Source organism: Paramormyrops kingsleyae, chromosome 4 (assembly GCF_048594095.1).
Source record: "Paramormyrops kingsleyae isolate MSU_618 chromosome 4, PKINGS_0.4, whole genome shotgun sequence".
Classification (NCBI taxonomy): domain Eukaryota; kingdom Metazoa; phylum Chordata; class Actinopteri; order Osteoglossiformes; family Mormyridae; genus Paramormyrops; species Paramormyrops kingsleyae.
Genome location: NC_132800.1, coordinates 34,682,447 through 34,704,352, shown reverse-complemented (window position 1 = coordinate 34,704,352; position 21,906 = coordinate 34,682,447). Strand labels below are relative to the sequence as shown.

General features: G+C 46.6%; 1 protein-coding gene across 3 annotated transcripts in view; it reads left to right on the top strand.

Moving 5' to 3' along the window:
• Positions 1-11,779: 11,779 nt before the first annotated feature.
• LOC111845834 (adenylate cyclase type 1-like) overlaps positions 11,780-21,906 on the top strand; it is a 32,022-nt gene continuing 21,895 nt past the window's right edge. For 2 of the 3 annotated variants that reach the window (XM_023815523.2, XM_023815522.2), the window contains exons 1-4: positions 12,388-13,405; positions 16,202-16,351; positions 17,367-17,485; positions 19,030-19,141. In XM_023815523.2, coding sequence (XP_023671291.2) covers positions 12,797-13,405; positions 16,202-16,351; positions 17,367-17,485; positions 19,030-19,141 — 990 coding nt within the window. In that variant the 5' untranslated portion in view covers positions 12,388-12,796. Of the gene's footprint in view, positions 11,845-12,387; positions 13,406-16,201; positions 16,352-17,366; positions 17,486-19,029; positions 19,142-21,906 lie in introns of those variants that run through there. The other variant, XM_023815524.2, reaches the window with a different exon arrangement.

Below are 21,906 nucleotides of genomic sequence, written 5' to 3'. Positions count from 1 at the left end.
CTGTTTGAGTTATATAATCACATAACCTATCGATGTATAACTTTTATTTCATGAAAAAATTATATACACAACATGGAGTTATAAGGTTGCACTGCTGTAAGATACACTCACTTAATTTCCACGCCGACATTGCAAGTGCAATTAGCATATGCTAACTTTAACACTCCTCATAAGATGCCAGAAAGTGTCTGTTGCTTCCATCAAGAAACTCCAAAGTTGCTAATGAAGACACCAAGGGTTATTTGCCGAAGGGCTTGTATCCGTCTGATTTTACAGGATTTTCAATATACGCCAGTTCGGCACGTGATAACAAGTCTTGCCTCTGAAGGTATATCATCAGATAGCTGTCCATGCTATTTATTTTAAAAGTGCTTCATTCCGAATCAATTTATTGGATCAATAATAACTTACAACTAAAAAAATCACTATAGTTGTTAAGTGGACCCCGAAATCCTCTTGTTGTTTAAATACAGTGTTTCCTAGTCCGGTCCACGTTTTTGCTCCCTTCGAGCTCCCTGTCAGACAGTCCACATTTTTGCTCCCTCCCAGCTCCTGGACCTTGGCTCCTTGCTGTGTGTGGTGTCACACCTCTTGCTTCCTCAGCCACCACGAGCCGTAGACACCATGCTCTGGTGCGCTGGGGATTCTGAATTTAGTATATTATCGTCTAATTACATGTGTGTGTGAGCGCATTGTTCCTTCAGAATATCATCTGGATCATACTGCCTCTGATTTAAGTAGCAGCTCTGATTTCTCATTGTGTTTCAAGTCTTGTACCATCTTTTGTCAACAAAATAAACAGAAATAAGAAAGTTTATAACCTAACCAGGTATAGGACACACTACAAAGAGCTGACGATTCTCACTGTTTATTAAAGCGACGACCCACCATTTAACACTATAGAATAACGACGGACATGCGTTCAGTGTAATCGTGTCGCTCCTCGAAATCCCTGCTCAATCTCTCTGCTTCTATTCCTCCGTCGAATTAGAGAAGTGGAGAAAACGCGGGATGTGCCGTTAATTAGCTAAGAGCCACAGATCAGAACACAGAACATTCACTCTCCTCTTGTTGCCGGGGTTCCCTCCAGCCTCTTCAGCCGGCGTCATTAAGACGGAGAAGCTATGATATTTAATGGCCGTGGGGCTCGAGCAGTCAGAGCAGGCCGTCTGAGGACGGGGCGGGCGTGGATCGCTTCCCAGAATGACGAGGCTGTGGTGCGTCCCGGCGGTGCAAAGCCATCTGTCGCTCTCCGCAAGTCCGCCAAACCGCTGGATGAGAATGTGGTCGATGTGAAAGCAATTAAAGCTCCGTTGCTCTTTGGGGTTTTTTATGGCTCTGACAGAAACAGAGAAAAACAGAAGATCGTTTGTTTGTATTGTGCGCTGTCAGCGATAAGGAGTCACAACAGGTCTGTCCAAGACAGCCGCAAGTGAGGTCACATTAGTTCCTTACAGTTTGTGCAAGAACGTGGGATTGATATTCCTGGTATTCCTGATATTCCTGGTATAAATCCCTCGGAGACTCTGGGGCTTCCTGCTCATTTGGTCAAATTTAAGAGGCAGCAATGGATTGACTCTGAACTCAAGAGAAAAAAATTCCCTTAAGAGTGACTGAAACATTACAGGTGCATTACAGTGCGTCAGGTTCATGAAAATTTATGAGGAACATTTTGCTGCCGATGGAAATGTGACACATTAATTATTTAGTTACAAATTAAGAGAAATATGACAGAATCGATACATCTGGACAGGCAATGTGGAAGACAGACGTTTGGGTGAATGGTTGTCTTACTGGAGTGGGGGCCACCATCTGCATTAATTAGACTGGAATGTGATGTGAAAACTTTTGGGGATCGCTGGGACACTGCCCCCAGCTGAAAGCTGATTGGTTGCCCAATCCCCTGTCACTCATCGATTCAAAACATATCATTGGCTAACGATAAGGTTGGCCTCACTGTATGAATTCTAGGTGGCCTCCCATCCCAAATGCTGTCCGGCTTCCACCAGCAACGGGTGATGTGGACGCCGTGACACCCATCAAACACTCACATCCCCCATTTGCTCTGCTCCGGGATCTTTGCGTAAGCAAACTGTTCCCGTCCTCCGGAGTGAATGCAAATGCACGGCAGTCGGCTTCAACACGGCTGTGAGCTACTGAAATGCCACTAATAATCTTATCTGTGAGGCTTTTATCTTTTACTAGGCAGTAAAAGCCTTTGGCTTATCTGAGTTATTGTTATTGTCATTATTTACCGTTTGTGTCCAGCATAGCCTCTTATTCAGAGCCACTTATTAAAGGAAGATGAAATTAAAATGATTATAAAGCGACATCCCTCATTATACGGTCTCGTCCATCTGCTTCAGGTGGTCACTCATGCAGCTAAGGGTCATCGAAAATATGCGGCACAGAACGCCAGTCTGCCTTTCCAGGAGAACAATCTGCACCCAGTCAGCTGTGGCATTTACCATCACTCAGACCACATGTTCACAAGGGGCTCCTGATGTTTGTGGGCCCCCTGTTGGCCACAAATAGTCACTACGCGGAATATGAAACGAACACGCTCCTTATTTAGGAGATGCCGGAGCAGCGTGTTCTGCTAACCAGCTAGCTTAGCTATTTATTTCATTTGTGAAAACTGGGGGGGGGGGCAGAAACAGCACAGCCAACCCTGCAGCCAATGAGAGGAATTCAGAGTTACCAATTCAGCTGAACTGAACATGTTCATGATCCTCCTTTCATGTTATTTCGCCCAGATTCTGTATAAACTGTATAAACAACCTCACAGTATATGAAAAAGTGAAAATAGTTAATATAATGTTAGTATCTGAGTGTGGGAAGCTATGCCGCTCACGTTTGTGATGCAGTAGGTCTGGATGGGGGGGTGTAACACCGGCCCCCCGTTTCTCTGGGCCCCCGGCAGTCTGCTGGTGGTCCCGTGTGCAGATGCCCCCATCAGCAGCGGACAGGCCTTCTGTCGTTCCCGGCTATTTTTAATTCAGCCCGTTTTCGCTCTGTTCTTTCTCCTCCTGTGCAGGATGGCAGCGGGGGTGGGGGGGTGGAGGGGCACTCCTCCGATCCCACAGTTTCTCAGATAACCCCCCCCCCCCACCACCACGCCCCCCCCCCCCCCCCAGCCGGCTGCGCCGTTCCGAGGGACATCAAAGTGTCGGTGCGCGGAAGCCCTCCAAGTTTTCTGGAGCCGCACAGAAGCCAGAGCGGCGGGGAATAGGCGTGTGGTCCGCCGGGGGAGGGGAGGGGCTCGGGGGGGGGGGGGGGGGTAGTTAAAGGGGCCGCAAATGGACGCGAAGAGGCAGACCGCAGACCGCCGGCATCATGAACACCTCTGGGGGTGTGTGGGCCCCGCTGGACAGACCACCTGTGGGAATCCAGGCAGCTACCGAAACGAAAAGGTCACAAGGGCTCGCGGCGAGTTTCGCGTGGCACGTCGGCATTCCAGAACCTTCTCCAGAAAGACAGAAGACTGCCCGCGTGAGGCTTTGCGATTCCCCGCACGAGTACTCGCTCCGTCCCAGCTGCGCGTGGGGACCTGCGATTAGTGTTGATGTAGTGTCACATTGTACTGTCACATTGTGTCCTGGAGGGGGCGCTTGTTATCAGCCAGAGGTTTACACACACAACTCACCTGCCTTAGTTACCCCAGCTGCCCCGGCCCTGATTCTAAGTAGCTAAAAGCAGGAGTCGTGAGCTTGAGTTTGTGGCCAATCACGGCGCTCTGGGAGACACCCCCAGTTTGGGCCACCCCCCCAGACCACAGCGGCGGCCCGACTGCCTGCTCAGCGCACCGCAGGGACAGGCGGCAACCCACATGAAGGAAAACCACAACTCCCAGCACTGGCTCACACTGCCGCTCCCATTAAGAGAGGACAGTACGTTTCTCCGAAAAACAAAAACACGGGAATGGAAATTCCACGTCATGTCTGTGATGTCGCCCCGCTGGGGCGGATCCGCAGACCCCCTCTCAGGTATTTTTGGGGTTGTTATGTGTTGCTTTGCCACAACCACAATATTCCCCGAAACAGAAACATGTGGAATGTAAAGAGAACAGCTCTCAACGAAGACCAAACGGCTTTAAAAAAAAAAAAAACAAGACCCACGGTCTGCCTTTGATGACAAACATGACTGTCATACTTGTGGCTGATGCAGGCGTTTCAAATCGAAGCCAGATGAAGCGGCGCGAGTAAAGGTGGGATCCAATTTTCGTTGACATTTATGAGGGGGGGGGGGGGCATTGTTTACTGCTCACGTCACACCTCTCAGTGGCCAGACTGCCCGGCCTGAAGATCGGCACCTGGACAAGACCCCTGAAAACAACCATCCCATCCCACAGAGCTTCCAGTTCAGCTGAAGAGCAGCTCAGCCTGCTAGGTTTACTGTTAGCTTCAGTCAAACAGCTTTTAATTGCAAAGACTCCCTGCTCCTCATTATCACGTAACAGTGATTTATTATTCACTAGAGTCAGTGTCAGTAGGCATTGCAGATTCAAGCAACTTTCATCTTGGCTTTTATTTAAAAAGGTCTTAATGTAGCTGTCAAACTGCAGCGTCTGCACATAAACCATACAACACACAATATAAATGCACACAAATATGTGTGAGTGTGTGTGGTTGTTTACATTAAATTGTGGGGACCAAATATCCCCCACAAAGTGACAAAAAACTGTTATTTATATGCATTACATTGTGGGGACATCTGGCCCCACAATGTGATAAAAATCGGTCATTTTGAGGTCGTGGGAACCATTTTTGTCAGGGAAATTCAATTTTATAAAAATCCGTGACTGCAATCAAAAAACTAAAAATGCCAAAAGGCTTTTGTTTGGTTACTTATGGTTAAGGTTAGGGCTGGGTAGGGGTTAAGGTCGTCATTGTTGGGATTAGAGTCCGGGGAGTCAAACTCCAGTCCTGGGGGGCCGGAGCCCTGCACAGTTTTTGGTTCACCCTCATTTAACGCACCTGATTCAACTCCTTGTGCTAATTACCACACAGCTCTTGAGCTGAATCATTTGTGGTACAATAGGAAAGAACTAAGCTACACAGGGCTCCGGCCCCCCAGGACTGCAGTTTGAGACACCTGAATTAGAGTTTTCCCCATAGAAATGAATGGAGAGTCCCCACAAAGATATAATTACAAACCTGTGTGTGTGTGTGTGTGTATAAGTGTGCTTGACGGTGACAGACAGAGATGGAGTCTCAGTCTCTCTGCTGTCGGTCAGACCCAACCCCAGCCACAAGGGGAGTGGGTCACTGGAACATGCCCTGCGGTTACTGGGGGAAACTGGATGCTCCTTCCTCACCAGATGCCCTTGAAGGTCGCCGGAGATTACCCCCCCCCCACCCTGCCTCCCTTTGTGCTGTGGAGATAAGTACAGGTGGAGTGTTTACACGCATAAGGGCAGGAAGCGCTGCAGCTTCCCACCGTAACCTCTATCTGCCGAAGAGAGGGCAGGGAAGAAATGCTGCAGTCCAGGCTAAAACGCAGGAGAATGTGTATCTCCGCGTAACAGACGCAAAGCTACGATCTGCAGATATCACAACCTTGGCTTGAGCACCATCTAGACACCGACTGCTGTCGGAGGATTGCGTTTTCTCTGGGTATGAGTGGTGCCTTTTCATCACAGATGCATAGATGTGTTGTTCAAGTAACAGATTGACTGACTGGTGGAATCCTGGTTCTGATTGGCTGAGGGGGGAAAAGAAACACGCCCACAGTCTGAATGCCACTTGCGGATTGGTGGGGGAACCCGCAACAGCTGCTTTGTCGGTCATGTGCTTCACTGCGTGCACTGAGGCACCTACAGACCTTCTTTTGGTGGGATAGCTAGCAGATTTGCAGTTAAGGACAAACTTCCCCATGAAGACTGGCATTTTGGACTGGGGAGGCATGGACTTCCTGATTGAAGGTGAAGTCATGTGATCCGCCCATTCGGTCTCCTGCCCCTAATCACCAATAATATAAAAGAAGCTTTGCTTTTACCTCCCAGCCCAGACGGCATACCCACACTGTGTCACTCCATCTGTAGCTCAGATGTCTGTTCTGTTTTCCTGCACGCTACTCCTTTCCTGAAGCTTAAATGTTCCAAATGTTCTTCATTCTCCCAAACCCCAATGAAGCCCCCAATCTGTGCTTTGTGTCGACTGGCATCTGCTTGCCAACCCAACTCTGGAAAAGCCTTAAATATCCTTTCTTAATAATAATTAAAAAAAATCCAGATGTTTAAACCAGTAATATTCTCAATAAAACTCAGTTTTGGGGAAAGTCTTCAGGTAGATATCCGTGACGTACTCCGCCGCCCTTCGTAAACGATGAAGGCGAGATAAGCGGTCAGCTACGCGTGAGCTGGACTCTTCGGATTGGGTCCCGCCTTATCCAACTCATCCCGGATCAAGGTGACAATAAGCCGTGAGGTTCCGGCCATTAACATGCTCAAGGTCGTCGTTCCTTGGCTGTCCTGTCACGTGAAAAGCATTGTTACTACAGGGCTACGGATAATTGATCCAATTATCGACTGACCGCACCTCGTGGGATGGCCTGCTGAAGGGGCAGGTTCTGCAGTGAGTGGTTTAGTTTAGTCCAGTGCATGAGATTCATTCGACATTGGTTGGCTTGAGTGGTTTCCATCAAAGCCTTGGGACACTGCTTAGAAGGGGGGGGGGGCTGAGCCTAGGGGCAGTGTGTAGTTCAGCAGGCTAAACCTTTCTACGAATGGAAGGTTGCCGGTCCGAGCCCGGCCTCAGCAGAACAGCCACATCTGTGGGCCCTTGAGCGTGGCCCTTAACCCCCAGCTCCATGGGCACCACTGCAGGTGGTTGCCCTTCACTGCCAAACTTACTCTCACTTACAGTTGTGTCACGGAGGGCAGGATGGGGCAGCCGATACCATTTTCAATGACATTTTCCTCTTGCCGTGGTTTGCTTTTGCACATAAATATGGCGGAAGGCCTCAGCGACCAGTCAGTGTATTTTTAAATAATTCTCCAGAGAGCAGGTGAGCAAGGAGGTCCTGCGCAACAGGCTGAGACCTTCATTACCCTCCTGCTGATTCTCCCTGAGGACCTCGAGCATTTAGCAAGAGTGAACCAAGGGTGGCGAGCAGGTCCATGTACCTCCGTTATACATTATGTATGTCTAAGGAGTGTGACCTCACTATGGAGGAAACTCAATCCGCTTGCACTGGCTGCGTCCGCTTCAGGTTCACTGTGCCACAAGCGTATTAGCCAGGCGGTGTTTTTAATGGAAATTCGTGATCACACTATTAAATGCTATAGGGGGAAAAAAATCATACGTTAAAAGTTATTCAGTAAAATATTTTTAGGATCAAAGTCCTACAGTGAAGTATCTAATCAGGCTTGTGGAAACTGCAGCAGATTGATGACGGTATATAGTGGACTTCTCCCAATATAATTTAGCAGTGGCGCAATCAAACGTAGACGCGCTGCTTAAAGGTCGGCTGTGATTAAATGTATTTGCAGTCAGAACTGAGCTGCAGCCTTAAATCCACCTCAGTCGGGCTTAACTGTCAGATGGAAAACAGCTGTTTTTGGGGGCACCTAGGCACTGGATGCAGTGCCAGCAGCGTCCCACTTCCTCGTCCTGGGGGGGGGGGGGGTGGGCACCTGAGTCACGTCACGGAACCTGGATGTTTTTTGTCATTAATGTCACCAGGTGAAGAGGCCACTAATGAGAATGCTGAAAACACAAGGCCAAACCCCAGGGCATGTCTTCCTCTTTTTTCCCACCCTCATTCCCTCTCCCCCTCTATTTCTCCCCCCTCCCCCACCCTAGCCTCCTCTGTCTGCCAGGATTTACACTGTTAGTAAACAAACACCATTAGCTAGCAGAGGTTTCCCTCCTTGGCGGCGATCACAGCTGAATGGACAGTGTGGAGTGTTATAAATTGACACGGGCTTAATGCTCTTCCCCACCCCCGCACCCACCCACTCCCCCCACCCCATCCGGCAGGCCGCGGGGACGCCACGTCATTTCACGTCCCGAAGGATGACAAATTTGCGGCGGTAATGAATGGAGGCGCGCGTCCCGGAATTGGAAGTCGCCAGGCGCAGCCGCCCCGTTCGCTGGGCGGGGGAACTGCCCCGCGGATCATCCGGGATCCGTCACGGCTCCCGGTGCGGACGATGGGCGGAAAACACGCTTTGCTTTCACGCTCGGCCCTCGGTATTCTGCTCCATACTCCTCATTTCACATACCGCTCGCTTACAAAAAGCCAGTTCGCCAAACTGAGGTCCTTTCACAGCAGACGGGATTTATAAACATACAAACAACGATGTCGTTTCAGCCATCAAAGGTTCAAAGAGCACAATAAGCACATTTGGATGCTCCAGGACCTGCATCACAGTTACATGTTTTCACTATTATCACAGTATCTAAAAAAATCACCTAATTATTTTTCGTAATTCAGCTGGATACAGAGTTTACTACTAGGCTTGCCAGTTTGTTAAGTGTATTTGGTAACTACTGGGTTGACTTATTTCTCACAAAATTCCGCCAGTAGTCCCAGTTGTGGAGACCTTTGTCACAAGCTGCCTATCCCACGTTTGCAATAAATTGACATCAGTACAATTATCCCATCGAGCAGTAACATATACATTGGTTTTAAAGATGTACAGGTTAACAGAAGGTTATTATAGCGTCGAGTTAATCCTCCACGTCTCTGACGGGAAGGTCGTCGGCAGTGTCGCTATGGGGGGGGGGGGGGGGGCTGCCCTTGGTTGCCAAGCTGGTTCTCACCTGTCTGTGTGTCATGGAGAGCAAGATGGGGGAGATGAAAAGGGAATTTCCCCACAGGGATCAATAAAACGTCATTATATTACATATGAAATTATCTATGCTCCCCTCCCTCTAAAAATGATCTAGCTGAATGATCTGGGCTTACTGGTTAGTCTCTTGACCCAAGACATACTGGTTGTCCTCTTGGGCAGATACACCATTAATAAATGTGGCAGATCTAACAGGTGGGAGGAGTGATTTTAGCCTATAGAAAACTAGCAATGTGAAATCTGAAAAATGACAGATCGTTGTGCCACATCGGCTCCAGCTGTACCCCCACCCCCCCACCCCACCCCCGTTACTATAGAAACGCAGCCCGTCTGACTGCTGGCGAGCAGCTGCGGATCGGCAGTGGTAGCGGCCTCGCAGGTTATTCACAGCAAAGTTCACAGGCTGAAACGGTTAAATAAGTTTGAGATTGCAACGGGAAGCAGGATTCCCCGCAGCCGGAAAGACGCCGGCGCGATTCCGGCCTTAACGCGATTGCAAGAAAAGCGCGAGTTACGCGTCAACATCTTTTGTTAACAAACCATTCAGACGAGCGGCCTGCGTTTCTTTTGAGAGTCACTTTCGCTATTGATGTTTTTTCACTTAAACACCAGAATATAAATATTTGATTGCGTGTCAAGTTCTGCGCACAGCTAGACAGGCGGGATAAAGGATGTTACTGTTTCCGGCTGAGTCAGCAAAAGAGCGCCTGCAAATGAATAAAACATAAAACATCTCACACTTCTTATTTCATTACTCTTTATTAGCCTACGGGACGTGCCTACACCAGACATGTTTCCTGTTATTATGCAAACACAACACAGACTTACCACTGAGCATACAGGCAGCGAGCCTTACTCCGACTTAAATCCTTCTGTGTCGCAATCCAATCTACCTCTTTCAAATTGCATTATTAGATTTAAAGTTTCGGGGATTTAGCTGCCGTCTGGCATCGCATTTTATGGCTCTATTAGGTACTGATCAGACATGGTACTGATCAGACATGGTACTGTTCACACTGGCCTCCATTAGGTACTGATCAGACATGGTACTGTTCACACTGGCCTCCATTAGGTACTGATCAGACATGGTACTGATCACACTGGCCTCCATTAGGTACTGATCAGACATGGTACTGTTCACACTGGCCTCCATTAGGTACTGATCAGACATGGTACTGTTCACACTGGCCTCCATTAGGTACTGATCAGACATGGTACTGATCACACTGGCCTCCATTAGGTACTGATCAGACATGGTACTGATCAGACATGGTACTGATCACACTGGCCTCCATTAGGTACTGATCAGACATGGTACTGTTCACACTGGCCTCCATTAGGTACTGATCAGACATGGTACTGTTCACACTGGCCTCCATTAGGTACAGACCAGACATGGTACTGATCACACTGGCCTCCATTAGGTACTGATCAGACATGGTACTGTTCACACTGGCCTCCATTAGGTACTGATCAGACATGGTACTGATCACACTGGCCTCCATTAGGTACAGATCAGACATGGTACCGATCACACTGGCCTCCATTAGGTACTGATCAGACATGGTACTGATCACACTGGCCTCCATTAGGTACTGATCAGACATGGTACTGTTCACACTGGCCTCCATTAGGTACTGATCAGACATGGTACTGATCACACTGGCTTCCACAAGACCTACTTTGCCCTCCTACGATGTAATTTTCATAAAAATTGACTGCAATTTGTGGAAATAAGTCTTTTGGATGAGTCAGTTTTGTTTTATATTGTAGGCAGAATGATCGGGAGACATGCATGGCTGCTACGGGATCTTGCTCTCGTTTAATAAAACATTTAGGCTGTACAATATGTAGATCGATTTATAGGATTCCCGAACTGTCAGACAGAGGGAACCGCTCGCTCTAGTTACAGCCGCTTATCCTGGTCAGGGTCGCTTGGGGTCTGGATCCGATACCCAGCAGCACAGGGAACGAGGCTTGGGCACATTCTGGACAGGATAGTGGTCTGTCGCAGGGTGCATATACACCATACCTTGGAGTTCTCACTTAGCCTAACTGAACGCCTTTAGAGTTCGGAAGGAAACTGGAGCCCCTGGAAGAAAACTGTCAGAGACGGGGAGGGCATGCAAACTGCACACACAGAGCAGAAGTGGGATCCAGACCCTCCTGCCCTGAAGGCAACACTGTTGCTATATCTTATTCCTGTACTTTATATTTTGATACTAAAGATGTCATAGGCACAGAATAATGATTTTTTATAGGATGAATTTCGGATTCACTATACGGGAATTACAACAGTAAGTTAATAGAAATAAGATATGAATGATCATTTAAACCTCACATTCATATAGGCCTACACAACTATTGAGTGTCAAATCATTAGATAATACAGACCTACGCACAGATAGCATGTGTGTGTGTATATATATATATATTCCTTTCACAGAAATCTTTCCATCTATTTTTGGGGGGCAGACTACATTTTAGTGCGCATATTTATCAGGTATATTTCCGACGTTTTATATTCCACACGGGCCTCCTAAGGGCAAGGCGATCCGATGGTTATTTTGTGCAAATATGCAGAGTATTTCAAAATATGTGGAATAACCATTTATTTTACCCACCAAACCGGAATGTATGTCAGAACGTTTTGGAAAAATGTTCCAATTGCGTTCATTATTGTGTTAGCAGCCTAAAATGGCGGCTAATCAAAAATAATTTGTGCAAATCATTAAGAGTACAAACTTTGGATATACAGCGGTTGCGCAATGCGTTAACGTGCACCGGCCCGCGTGCAAATAGCAAATGCGGTGAACCTGGATAAAAGAGCTAAATAGCCCTGGTGAGCTGGAGCGACAGCATGTTTATTTATAGCATAATTCAGCTCCACGGTAAATGGCATTGAATAGACTTATGCAAATGATGAACCCGGATATGCATGTCATGGGATGCAAACCTGTTAATTAGGAGCGCAAGGTGCCACTGCAGAATGGAGAGAAAAAGCCAACGTGTTCTTCATTTGTAAATATAATATCCGCTTTACCATGGTAATCAGAATCTGCGTGACTACCCAGTTTATTTTTAAAACTTACCTCTTTACAATGATCTCTTCATTTGTGTAATTGTCTGTTGCATATATTGCAAATATTTGTTGGTACGTTCGTATGATCCATGTTTGCACTGGTAAAGTGATTAAACGGACATCCAGATATGTTTTACGCATCGTCATATTTTGCGGTTGATAAATCGAGCTATTCGAAAGAAAGAGCTTTTACAAAGTAGTCAGTAACAAGTCCCACCGTGATATTGGAAACTGTAAGTGTGTCGCCAGCATATCTATTTACTTGACCAAAGGAAAAATTACATTTTTTCAATGGACAGTCAGTTGCCTATTGGATGTTTTACTGTAAAGTCACCTGTGTAATCAAACCTCAAAAGTGTAGTATATTGATTTTGTGTATATGATTTAGAGGCAGGCGTATAATTAATGTTTCAAAACTCATCAGGAATAAAACCATCGCTTTGCGTCATCGCGACGTCGACACTCAAAATATGTGCATGTGTGGCTCCTGACAAATCTTTGCTTTTTCTTGTCATTCTGTTCACTTAGTGAGACGTGCCCTGTATCGCAAGCTTATATCGCGCAGGCGTGATCCAATCTGAGCCCGGCGAAATGCTGCTGGATGTCGAGTAGGATCACCGTCTGCTCTGTTATAATGTAACCCAGTTCTGGGTCGGAGTAAACCGAGAAACTGATCTACCTTTGATGCTTTTTTTTTTGCACGCGAAGGGAAATCGGATGGTGCACGTTTGTTCGGTCACTTATCGCAACAAGCGACGATATCAACCTGTGGATGCGTGCATCTGTAGATTATACACCGGGATCGCGGATAACGCGGTCAGCCCCCCAGCCATTAACGCGGAGGGCGATCAGCTGTCGCACCGGGTTTTTTTTATGCCAGCCGAAAACGGGAAGACTGGAAGCGCTAACATCGTTTTATGAATGGCACTGACATGGAGGAAATTCCGTTTCAGAAAGTCAAAACCCGAAGGAAGAAAGGCCACTGTCCCCCCGGGATCCCTCTCAATGCCATCGCCTGCGAGGACGAGTTTGATTGCAAGGAGCTTGAATCGCTGTTCCAAAATTACAACCTGAAACTGGAGCAGACCTCGACCCTGAAAGCCCTAGCAGTGCTGATCATCACGGCATCAACTTTGGCTGTGTTGGAACTGGTCTCCGGTCCTAGCCTGACCATGTCCAAAGGGTCGCATCCGGTCCATTGCATTATATTCGCCTCTTTATTCATTGTCACCAATGTCAAGTATTTGCAGGTGACTCAGCTACAGCAGATCGTCAACCTGACCCTGCTGTTCAGCTTCACTTTTTCGTTCCTGTGCTGCCCGTTCTCCCTCGGAGCTTATGGAGCGGAGCCGCCGGTGTCGCCTGAGCAGGGGATGTGGCAGCTGATGCTGGTCACCTTTGTCGCCTATTGCCTCCTACCCGTACGAACTCTGCTGGCCGTCCTTTTCGGGATTATGATCGCCATTTCTCACCTTATTGTGACAGCCACGTCGGTCACTGCTAAAAGGCAGAGGTTGTGGAGAACAGTAAGTGCCTTTTACGATACTTCCACCGTGGCAGCTCTCAGTGTCCGCCACAGCGCGCCCTTTCCCCGGATAATCGGACCCGCGGTAATTAATGCCACGCACGGTTCAGCACCTAAAAATGGACAGCGGAGCCGGGCGTCTCTCTTTCTAGGAAATCGTGTAGATGAGCGAGTGCCCCACTGTTGTTTTAATAAACCTAATCAATATCGCGGCAACTTCCATTAAGCTTGTGTTCTGTACACGCAACCTTAAAATGGCAAAATAAAAAAAAGTTTATGTTCGACTCGTGTTTAGGTCGAGGGTCGCTCTCCCCAGGTATCCTAAAACTAAGGTGTCTAGGAACGGATTTGATTACCAAGATTGAAAATCATTATTGTAATTCATCGAATTCTGATGCATTTGACGCGATTAAGAAAGTTTTGCATAGTAAACCACAATAGAAACAGGAATAGCAATATGTTGAAGCCCATGTATAGCCACAAAAATTGACATAGAAAGTGATACAGGCCTACTGAATTATCAGTATTATTCGGTATTAGTCCAAGTTTACTACAAGGTGGTGTCAGATCACAGTGAACCCAGCACTCGCTCGCAATCGCGTTCAGCTGTCTAGGTAATATAAAGATTGCAAGCCATAATATGATTGATAATCAACAAAACATGTTGTCTTCTTTAATGAAGCACCGTGGCTTTCATTTTAACGTCATGCTCCAAAATCTAGAAGCTAGATATACATAAGCAATCCACGCTGATTAATATAAAGTTATTGAGAAGTGCAATGCATTTAACCACGAAACCAGTGCGTAAAAAAGCGGAGATCCAAGCCAACTGTTTTATCCTAGAGAAACGTATTTTTACAATGACTACAAGACTAATCTAAATGTATGTAGAAAAATCTGTATCCGAATATTACTGCCACATTGCAAAAACCCACCCCGCCGACTTGTATAAATATAGCCAGACTACAGTAACGTAATGTCAACCGTTGACATGAATAACGTGGTAGACATCACAAATTTGTGAAAATCTTTGTTTATATGAACAAACCAATAGCAGACACCGGCTAAAATGTTCCACATAAAATTGTCCACGTGAACTATATTGCTAATAACGCATATATAAATATTTAAATATATACTGTGATTTGAAAGAACATTATTGTTAGAATAATTTGGTGACTTAATATGTGCTTTATATTTAATGCAGCTGTAATCGCAGTTTTGAATTATATTTTGTAAACCGGTATGGACATTACAGTAACTTTGGAGTTCTGTTAAGAGATATTCTAAATATTAGCTTTTCCTCAGAAAACAAATGACATTTTAAAAATTACAGTAGGAATGCCAATTTATAGGCATCGTTTTGCAGTTGTATGGAAATTGGGTGTTGCATAGCTTACCTGGCAAGTCCATTAAAACTAATGTCTGTTCGGTTGTCAAGGCTAAACCACCATTTACTGATACGACATTTTACGGCCAATTACAGCATTAGTATTAGTATAAAAATATAAATAGTATAAAATATTTTTAGTATAAAAATATTAGAAAATTAAAGACTACATTGATCTCATAAGTTTGAGTGCTGGTAAAAAAAAAAAGCAGTGTGCGTGGGCGTTTATTAAAATCTTGTGTCGGGCCCTTCATAGACTCGCTCGGCGATCTGCAGATGCTGACGTAAGCGCTTATGAACGCAGTTCATATGCAGGAAAGGCGCAGGCACAACTTGATAAGATTTTACCGATATGCTGGACCTCTAATCAAAATAAGATGTTACAGTTAATGACTCTTAGGGTAACAGGAAGTGATGCGCACGTCATTGAGATTCAGTGTTATTTCAAATCCTAATCGATAACCAGTAAGCATCGCCTGTTAGGCTGTGGGAATTAGCATTTAGTTTAGTAATGTCATGTTTGGGTTCTATAGTAGTTTTTCACTCTAAGAAAGGGTGTTATTTAGCCATTTTGAAGATACAATTGACCCCCTTATCCGCTTATGCCCTTGGCCCACTCGTCCCCTGTAATTCTGGATAAAATCGGGTCACAGGAGATGAATTTGCTCTATTGGTTCATTCGGAAAGCTCCGAAGAGGTCAACCCCCCCCCAACTCCTTACATGGACTGTCTGCGGGTCCCCGAGGAGCGGGTTGGGAAACGCTGTTTCTGAAGGAGATGATGGACAGACCAGAACCAGTACCGCTGAGCAAAGAGTGCACTGGACAGAGGATGTCTAATCGATTCAGTACAGGTGCGGCAGAGATAGCAAAGTGATCCAAAGACAAATCAAGCAGAAGATTTACTTTTAAGTGGATGGGAGTGAACATGGGAGTGTATGCTGAAGGTTTTCTAGTAGGTCTATGAAATCCATGCCATTTTGACTTCCACACTTGCACTCTAGTATAACAGCAATTTCATTTAGAAAGTAAGTTCTTTATATTATAAAATCATGGACCTTCTCCAACGGGGGGGGGGGGGGGAAACCACGTTGCTCTATATAGTTGGATCGACAAGAGAAGTTGGGTGACAAACTGAAAACTGAATCCGTCTTATCAGAGAACAGCCATTAATTCATGGCTCACAGGAGCAAGTGAAGAACATCCTTTGGTTGCATTTCTGGGCATCATACTGTATGTCATGTTGGTCCTTTGTGGACCAAGCTGAAATACACACTTCAATGTTAAAAATGTGCTCTGCGTCTCGTAGTGCTTCTGCACAGTCGCAGCCCCGCAGACGATCGCCGTGACCCTCTTTGGCCGCGTGCGAGCTGAGGATCTCAGGCCGCCGTTTTTCTGTCTTCGACAGCTGGTGGCCAACGTGGTTCTGTTCACGAGTGTCAACCTGTCCGGGCTGTTTGTGAGGATTCTGACGGAGAGAGCCCAGAGGAAAGCGTTTCTGCAGGCACGCAACTGCATAGAGGAGAGGCTTCGTATGGAGGACGAGAATGAGAAGCAGGTGGATACACAGGAACGCACACATACGCATACAATTATGCAGTCACATACACACACACGCACACACATATACAGTGATACACAGACACACGCACACTTATAGTCACAGACATACACACACACAGACACACACATATACAGTGACACACAGACACACACACATAGATATACAGTGACACACACACACATATACAGTGACACACATACACACACACTTATAGTCACACACAGACACACACACACATATAAAGTGACACACATACACAAACACTTATAGTCACAGACACACACACACATATACAGTGACACACATACACACACACTTATAGTCACACACAGACACACACATATAAAGTGACACACATACACACACACACACACACACACACACACACACACATGCTCACAGTGCCAGGGCCTGGTTTGTTGTTTCTGGGGCCCCACACAATAAATTACTTCAGCACCCCCCCCCCCCCCCCCATCCAGTGAAGTGACTGTATGTCGCCAGTCCTTGGGGGCCCCACGCAATCGCGTGGTTTGACTGGTGGTAAATGCCACCAATGGCTATAGTATAGTTCTACTCCAACAAAATTCTAAACACATAAAAGTCAGTGACAAGTGTAGCTCTTCTGATTTAACCGACTAAGTAGCTATTTTCAATGGGTAGCGATCGCACCTCGTATCTGCGTGTGAGTGGGGTACACATGCGCTCCTGCGCTGCATTGGATCTCTGCACGGATTTCCTCAAAAACACCCCCTTAAAGTTTGAAAAACATCCACACCTTTACACGCCTTGGCACTGAGACATATTGACTGTCATCTTGTTTGATTGTGCAGACATAATTTCTTAAGTGCAGCTTATAACCGCAAATAAATTCCCTTTTTAAAGAAATGACCCAACTTCATACCGTAGCATCCCTGGAAATGGGGGCGGGGGAGGGGGGGCTTTGACAAAGTTAGACAGCGTGATCATCCATGTCCTTCTTTTAGAAAACAGTGTTCGATTTTATTTTTAGGAACGCCTACTGATGAGCCTGCTCCCCAGAAACGTGGCCATGGAGATGAAAGAGGACTTTCTGAAACCTCCTGAGAGGATCTTTCACAAGATCTACATCCAGAGGCACGACAATGTCAGGTAGGGCCCCCCTGGTAGGGCCCCACTGGTAGGGCGCCCCCAAGTGAGCACTCAGGGAACTGAACAACTCTGCCCCATTGACTGAGGCGTCGATTTGCTCTGTTAAGTGGGCACTCCTGCAGTTTCCCCTTTCAACTGCTTATTAAAATGCAGCCTGTCTTTCTATGTTAGACAGCCACGAGTTCAAAGCCAGCGAACGTGACCCCCGCCACTCCTCCCTCCCTGGCAGAAACACGCAGGATATTTCCTCACCCGGCTCACAAATTTTAAGACATCAAATGATCTGTGGATTTTCAGTAATGTATTTAACCACAGATATTACCATGAATATGAAATCTGCGTGTAGCTTCTCTGTAAGGGGCAGGGCAGCATGACACTGTCTAGGGTCTTTGCCTGTCATCATACCCATTGGGGTCCATTATAAAGTCACCCTGCCATCTATGATTAGAAATTAGATTGAATGGAGGCCAAACGGACAGCAAGTGTGTATCCCTAGAAGGCTGCTAGGTGCTGAAGCCTACTCTTAAAGGGACACACCCCCATTTTCATTGGCCGATGTAACATCAGGGTCTCGATGACCTGCCACATCAGCACAGTGGTCTTAAAGGGCTGCTCCACATGCTCCTCTGCTTTGGCATGATGGTCTTAAAGGGGTGCATCCACATTTTGCTTTGGCCCTCTACGTCAGTGTTCCACGTGCTGCGGCCACACATGATTGCACTGACTATTCTGGTAATTGTGCGGCGAGCAATTATTCTCCTAATTTGAGGAGCAGCTTCATCAGAGCCTCCGCCGTCTTTTTTTTTTGGGGGGGGGGGGGGCTGCTCATAGATGAGTAATTAACGTGTATTTTCCGAATGTCAACGAAGCAAACAAGCAGCCTCTCTTACGCTGAGCTTCTCAACAAGGCACGTCAGATCAGTTACACCTGAAACCTGGGGATGTGTGGGGGAGTGGTCACTTCTGGGGGGGGGGGGGGGGGGGGATTATCCAAACAAAATCATAAAACAAGTTTAGTATTAATGTTTTGGCATATATGTATATGAGGAAAGCTCTTACCGTTGTTACCAATGGCACAAAACAAGAACAACGCAAAAAATATGGGCTGGCTGTTAAAATGGAGGAATTTATCTGGATTCCTCTGGGCCTGTGTGCTCAACATGGGACACCTCGGAGATATCATGCTATTTATTTGTCCGTTTATTTCTGAGAAATGCCGAGAATTACACTTTTCCACACGTTTCCCTCCCTCTTGGGAGAAGGGAGAGCAGCAGTTGATTTTTCATTCCAGCTCTTAATCTCCCACAATTGTCTTGGGTCGTGTCTTTGTTTTGGATGCATTTTCTTTTAACATTCCTGGGTTTGAATGTGTGAAATAGCCACAGTTTGCTGTTAAATAGTTCCTGTTTATATAGAGGGACTTTCAAGTAAACTGTTCGAAGCAGCATAAATTTAGTCTGGGTAGTTTTAATGGTACATGCAGATGCAGTGGCAATGCTGTTCTACGGGTCTATGCTGAGGCTGGGTTGCTTTGCTTCTTCCAGTATCCTGTTTGCCGACATCGTGGGCTTCACCAGCCTGGCATCCCAGTGCACGGCACAGGAACTGGTGAAGCTGCTCAACGAGCTCTTCGGCAAGTTCGACGAACTCGCCACAGTGAGTACCAGCGTCACCCCTTACTTCCACCCATACAGAGACGGCCCGCTTGCGAGTCCAAGACGTGGTGTATGGGTTTGAACTCATTAGGACTTAAAAACAGCCTCGTTGGGCAGCATTGTAACACGTTTGCAAGCACAACACTAACGAACAACACCGAACAACAGCACTACTGAACAACACCAAACAACAACCCCACTGAACAACAGTACTACCGAACAACAACCCTACCAGACAACACCAAACAACAACACAACTTCTTGTCTCCTTTATTCAACAACATACTCTACACCAGCGGTCTCCAACATTTTTACAGTTATTTTTACAAAGAAAATTATCTTTGGGAGCTACTGGGTCACAGTGGTATATTTCAGCGAGCGGGGGGGAGGGGAGGCCCTTGGTTTTTTTGCCAACTGGGGAGAGTGACAGTCCAATGGATGTGATCGACTAGAAATGTCTGGAAGATTGATTTGTTGATTGTGATTGACTGGTTGGTGACCAATGCTCTACAATCCACTTGACCTTCAGCAGCTGTATGTGACTAGTTATTCAAAGTGGATGTACTGTTCTTCCCATGGGAATCTAAGTAACGGGAAGGAAAGACTGAACACTACAATTACAGCAGTCTCACTGTGTTGTTTGTAGCCATGTGGGAAATCTGGTTGTTGGGATGGGGCTGGGCTGGGGGTTGAGTTTGGGGGGGGGGGGAGTAGAGTGCTAGCAATGCTCTTACGGGTCATAGCACCCAAGTCACTTTCCAATTAGTGACAGCTCCACAAAATAAATATTACCATCAATTAAATAATTAGGAGGTGGACTGGAAAGAGACCTAGTGGCCGTAGTGCACCTGAGTTTTCCAGTCCAGTGACTCCTAGTTCGCTTCCCTCATGGGAATGAGATCAGCCTCCATCGCCGTCCACTGTGTCGTCACTCATCAGTGCACTGGCTGGGGCTTTCAGCGTGTTTCATTAACCCTCGAATGACCTCCTTCTGCTCACTTTTTGCCAGCATCCGAAGGCTTCGTTGACGGTTCCCTTAACTATATTCCTCTTTGCTTTACAGACTAGTCATTAATTAAGTCACAGCTTTAGTTAATCGTCTTTGATAGACAACCATAGCTCCAGTTCCGCTTTTAAAATTCAGCATCGGGTGAGGTTTTTGTTGCACCATGCAGTTCAGGTGGGCTGTAAACTGTAAACGGCCCTTATGGTGAGACTGTGGGCAGAACCATGTATTTGTGCGATTGCCCATAATGCACTGCATTTCACTGTGTTTTCGTCGTGTTTCACTGCGTTTGTTTGCTTGGACCGGGCTGATGATCACTGCCACCATATCTGCACGACCTCTTATTTATGAGGGATAAAAGCTATGCTAGTAAACGGTTATCTTTTACATATGTTGCCATGGAAAATGAAACAGTTTTCTGCAGTTTTATAAAAAGCAAAGCGCTTCAGTGATATTTAGCAGAGCGCATTAATAATAACTGTGATCTGTTGTGTAGGCGCGTCATCACTGGACTCAGTAGCCTGAGAGCTACGTTTGTACCAGCGTGAATCATAGCGCAGGAACGGTGACGATTGGCTGTGAGATGGACTCAGCCGCGCTCTGACACGGTCCCCCGGCCTGGGCTTGCAGTCAGCCCCCCTGTTCCGAAGCTTTTTCTGGGCCAGCGAGCAGACCGGCGCCCCCTACTGGGCGGCAGATTTGTCTCCCCCGTCTACATCATGTGGAGCCACGATACGCCAGTGATCGCGGGATAGGAGAGTCCCAGGAACACAATGTCCCCCCCTGAGGGGCCGCTGCACCGGTGCCTCACACCCAAGCACATGCTCACTGCCCTCCGAGATGCCACCCCCTCCAATTCTCCCGTGTAGACGCAGACTTTCATCTCTCACCTGCCGGCTGTTTCGTTTTTGCCGGTAAGTGTCCATGAGGGGCCACTTCCTGATATTGGCCCCTGGCCCTCGGTGACATTGCTTCCCTGCCGAAGCTGGATGCTAAACATTGCTGTTCCTCACCCGTCCCAAGCCACTAGTCCATTTTAACTGGGTTACCTTTATTAACTTACACCAGCTCTCGGGTGCTGTCAGGTCACATGACTAGGTTTTCTTCCGTCTTTGCGAATTGCATTTTCATTCCGATTCCTGCTACAAATCTGTTCATGTACAAAAAAAAATAAAAAAGGAAATATAGAACATATTCATTTATTTTATCAAACAGCCATATGAATAATGTATACTCGGGTAGGTCCTGCCTCACTGTGAAAAGATTTTTATCTGAGCCAAAAATGTTCACATTAATTCAGTGTTATTCCGTAAAATAGCTTTTAAAGGCTGCCAGACATCTGATTGGTTTGATATCTGGAGCTAAAACAAATCCCTTCTTGTTCCGCCCCTTCCCAGTTCTGATTGGACGTTCTCCTCATGTCTTCAAGAAACATTCCTTATTTCCAGCTCCTTTGATTGGTCACATGCAGCCTGCTTTTTGACACGCAGGGCCCTTGTGTATTTGACTTTCTCAATACCCTGATTCGCCCGGCCTGTGCTGCCCACTTATGCTTCCTCCTCAGCTTCTCAGACAGCTTCACTCAGCTTCTCTATCCGTGACACTGCGTGATCAGTTTCACGAGAAGGGCCCAGAAATCCCCATGAAACCGGAATAATGAATTCCGCAGGGTCATTTAACGGAACGGGAACAGAGCAGCGAAGCACATCACTTGGCTGTTCTGCTATACAAATGCAAAGCACCATAACTGCATATTTTAT